This window comes from Staurois parvus, unplaced genomic scaffold (genome assembly GCF_062004578.1).
Source record: "Staurois parvus isolate SC_StPar_1 unplaced genomic scaffold, SC_StPar_1.0 ptg002463l, whole genome shotgun sequence".
NCBI lineage: Eukaryota > Metazoa > Chordata > Amphibia > Anura > Ranidae > Staurois > Staurois parvus.
Genome location: NW_028320259.1, coordinates 64,884 through 69,694, shown reverse-complemented (window position 1 = coordinate 69,694; position 4,811 = coordinate 64,884). Strand labels below are relative to the sequence as shown.

General features: G+C 40.1%; 1 protein-coding gene across 1 annotated transcript; it reads left to right on the top strand.

Moving 5' to 3' along the window:
- Window positions 1-3,596: 3,596 nt before the first annotated feature.
- On the top strand, window positions 3,597-4,569 carry LOC149430764 (olfactory receptor 5I1-like). Its single transcript, XM_089666005.1, has one exon. It carries the CDS (start codon window positions 3,597-3,599, stop codon window positions 4,557-4,559), a length of 963 nt encoding a protein of 320 aa, XP_089522131.1. The 3' UTR covers window positions 4,560-4,569.
- Window positions 4,570-4,811: the final 242 nt, after the last annotated feature.

Here is a 4,811-nt window from a genome sequence, read left to right as displayed (position 1 = left end):
TGGAAAGTAGACAGTCCAGGGTATTTAGTAAGAGGCATGGTGAGCTTTTTGAAGTTTCATTTTTTTTTAAATTTTTTGGAAATGTATAAATACATTTTTTCAAAATTTTTATACATGTTGTCACCAGAGCAGTGCAGTGCTACCATAGTGACCCTGTACTGATCGGGGGGAAGTAATCAAGATTTTTTTTACACTATAATTGCTTATAACAGATCACTGTTATAAGCAATCATCTTTATGAAGGACATCCATTCATTGCCAGTGTGTACTATTGTGATAGCTGTGATTGGCCACAGCTGTCACATTATCACATGGTACAGATGCCCTGTGTGTACAATGTGACCACTGTGACCAGTAACAGAGATCATCAAAATAGCTCACAATGAATGACTACGAATGAAAGCCATTCATTGTCTACAATAAAAAACAAAAACAACCTGTGCATGGTGCCTGTTGCAAATCTAGACTGCAGCTACCTCTATATCCAAATACAAGATAAATGCAGACTAATAAACAAAAATGGTGCACTGTCTCTTTAAATGCAACACACTAAATATGTGCCAACCCAAAGTGCTTTTGTGACATAAATTGATATCACCTCATGGCACAGTAGCACTTTGGTTTGGCACACAATTGCACAGTTAGTGTGGTGCATTTAAAGAGACAGCGCACCATTTTAGTTTATATATTTGTGTACAGCTGTCATGTGATTGCTGCGATTGCTTACAGCAATCACATTGTACCGGGGCTGTCGCGGTACAACGATCTGTCATTCACTGTCTGGTGGACACAGCAGATGAGAGATGGGGCAGCAGCACAGTCCCAAGGGCATGTTCAAGGCACAGGACAGCTCCTGTTCAGCCATCATTTGTCTATAGGTCGGGCAGGACATGGAGGTGGAATCTAGGCTTCATTCTTAGGATTTCTTGGTCTCAGGCTTCAACATGCATTAGTAATTGTCATGGGAGTAACTTGGGGTCTGTGTCCTCCTGTCCCCTGTGGTCCCTGTGAGATATCTGGATTTTAGGGCATGTGGATCAAAGATTGCTGAGATCATGATAATACTTTGGGATTAATTTACTAAAATTGGAGAGTGCAAAATCTGGTGCAGCTGTACATGGGAGCCAATCAGCTTCTAACTTCAGCTTGTTCTGTTAAGCTTTCACAATAAACCTGGAAGCAGTTTGGTTCCTATGAAGAGCTGCACCAGATTTTGCACCCCCCAGTTTTAGTAAAACAACACCTTTGTCTACGGCATTAAACTTTTTTTTTTACTTTCTAACCTTTACCAGAAAATGTTCAGCTTACAGGTTTGTCTAATAGAAGTAGGACTAGAAGAGCCAGGACTTACCTGATGATTGTCCCTAATTCCTGTTCCAGAATCCATCATTTATAATTGCCTTACCAGCCAAATCCTTGCAGTTCCATCTGCTTAGAAATGCTCTGAATCAGGGATGATGAAAAAACGTGAGAGTTTTCATTTTCCCAAAATTTCAGAAAACAAAAAATCAGACGATTTTAACAATATGTCAAAATACATTAGAATCAAAAGGAAGGTGAAATGAAAGTGGCTTCTGAGGGTAGCATGTCCTCCAAAAATGGCCTGAGGTTTACTTGAGCTCCTTTTAGTTATTGGAGATCTGATGTTGTGCCGGTACAAATAGACCATTGTTATTGTTGTAATTTGAAGTGTTCTTTTTATAGAAAGAAATCACAGACGGGAAAATATCAAATAAAACCATTATAAGCACCAACATAGGAATAATGAATGAATACACAAAACTGAAAAAAACACAAATATAAGGAACACTAAAGGAAAGAAAATAAACTACCCTGAACAACCCCCCAAAGAACAAATAAAAGTAAAACGTTTTTCAAAGTTTGGCCAAGCAGCCCACTTATTGAAATCAAGATTTTCTGCTTTTAATGAAATCCTTCTGTTCATCCTGAATCTGAGAATGAAAACTGTGATCCTGGTATTCTGTGACTGAAGCTTCTCCCTCTTTCTGAAAACCCTCGACAGCCTTGCTCATGTACATAAGAGGTAAGTCAAAGAGACGAAGGTATGTAGTCTGGTGTAAAGCCCTGTGACAAAGCTGCTGAAGATGGCTCCAGCTGTCTACTCAGTATAATGGGAACTGGTCATGAGACAGATGTCTGTGCTGTTCACCTTTCTTTAAATGAAAGCTTCCTCACTGTAATATGGATTATTTTAGTGAAAGAAGATGGGATTGGTGGGATTTTCTTTAGCACACTTTTTATAAACAAAAGCTTGTATATATGGACATTGCTGTTTATTGCATACATTCAAACCTAACAAAGATCAAATCTCTGCATTCAAACACAAAGGCTTCAATGAAAATTCATCTCCAGTAGAACTTGCTGACTTTAAGGAACACAATTCAAAACAGATCTAAGGTAGCTTCAAAACTGCCATCCATACCGTACCATTGAGTTCAATGGGAAGCTGCTGATCTGCATTTAATGGGTTTCTCAGGACATCAGACACAAGTGAACACCCGAGCACAAAAGCTCCAAGGACACCAAGAGAATTGGAACAGCCAAGAAACATGTTGAGATGAAAGTTTACAATTGCCCTTTAAATCTGTTTATGAGACAAAAGGCCTTATTCAATAAAGAGTTCTAATTCGGAGGGATAATAAAAACCACATGCACCAAAAAAAAAAACACACACCAGAGCAATGCCAACTCACCCCCCCCCCCCCCCATCTGCAACTTTTCTCAAACAAATTAGAACCTTGAGGTATGGGTGGTTAAAACCTGGCCGGTGGCATTACAGTTTGATAACAGTCCCAATGACCCAAATGCAAAGACAGAAACTTTGGGCAGCCATCTTTGTTTTGGCAGCACCAATCAGCCTAAACCAGAAACACAAGAAGGCGTCTTAAAATAAAAACAAATGTGAGTTGCAGCCCTTGGGTTTAGGTAGGTAAAATTGGCCAGCGGCACCACATGTTGAAGGACGTATAGAGGTAAGGAAGACTCCACCACACTCGATCCTGACTTCCTCCTTAATCACATTCTATCATTCTGACGTATTCTTCTTACTGCTGGCTATAGCTGTCTTTGGCCTCTCAGTGCCATTCTATATCCTTGCTACTCATAGCAGACAGAGCGCTATTCTCTTCTTTGTTTTCTACAATAACATTTTTCCTGTGGTAGTTAACAAAGCACAATGGGATCTATTTGTAAATGTTTTCACACAAGATTCACACAGCTTTTATCCATTTTCCAATAAATCCATTAGAAAAGTGTGTGAATCCTGGATGAGAGTTGTGTGAACTGTGTGTGCTCTCACGGTGTAAAGGAAAGGGTTGAGCTGTCATTTTAACCATCTAGTCCTGCAGAGCAAAGCAGATAGTCCTGGCAATGTAAATCCAGGAGAGGCTCCTGCCCCAGCTGTGCCCTCTACTCCTATCACAGGGGGGCTTCTCCCTTGGCTTTTCATTGGTTTGGCCCTGAGGGGAGTCAATGTACAGCTACTGACCCGAAATACATAGGTTTATGATATCTAATGTTTAGGCATGTAATTGTTATGTTTTTTCTCTTCTACCTTCTCAGAAGAAAAGGCAACCATGACTAATGAAACTCACAGTTTAAAGGCAGGTTTTTACCTCGCAGGAATTTCTGGGATTCCTGAAGTTAAAATTTTTCTTTTTATTATCTTCTTTTGTATGTACATAATTACATTGGCTGGAAACATCTTCATCATACTGATCTATAAATTAAGCCCCACCCTCCAGAAGCCCATGTATTTCTTTCTGGCTAATTTTTCTGTTTTAGAAATCTTTTACATTTCATCAACTTCTCCCAAAATGTTATCAGATCTCCTATCGGAATATAAATGGATCTCTTTCTACGGATGCGCTGCTCAGTTGTACTGCGTCTTGTTTTTGGCCGGCACTGAGTTCTACATTCTTGCAACCATGTCGTATGACCGATATAATGCCATATGTCAACCACTTTTATACACCATCATTATGAACAAGAAAACTTGCACTCAACTCATTGCCGGATCTTGGCTTATTGGAGCATCAAATGCTTTAATCCACACTATATTCACCTTCTCAGTCCCGTTCTGCAGTTCTCATAAACTGAACAGCTTCTTTTGTGATGTCCCCGTGTTATTAAAGCTGGCCTGCAAGGACACATGGCTCAATGAACTTATCGTGTTCATCTTCGGTGGTGGGATGACTTCTGGTTCACTTATATTGACGATAATCTCTTACGCTAAAATAATATCAACAATCCTGAACATTAGTTCAATGTCCCAGAGGAAGAAAGCCTTCTCAACCTGTACTTCTCACCTCATAGTGGTCACAATCTTTTATGGCTCAGTCTTCTTTATGTACTTGAGGCCCAAATCAAGTTATGGAAAGGATGAGGACAAGTTGGTTGCTGTTATGTACACTGTTATTGCTCCTCTGTTGAATCCATTTATTTACAGCCTTCGAAATCAGGAAGTAAAAACTGCTGTTAGGAAAATAGTTTACCGGAGTTTATCCTCCGCTAAAATGAGAAACAGAGATGGATCTTGATGAATAAATGATTGGCTCTATGTTGAACAAAAAGTTGTGCCCACTTCATTACTAACTACCATCGCCTGTATTTCTGCCAAGGATTCAATCTGCCTGTAACAAGAGCCAGCCGCATCCTCTGCAGTGTTCTTGTAGTCCTTTACCCTGCCATGCTTCATCACCAGATCTCCCTTCCCTGCTCTCCACAGCTGGGATGACATCGACCACATTAAGGGCCAGGGGTATGCAACGTTGAAGAGTAGCAGATCGACA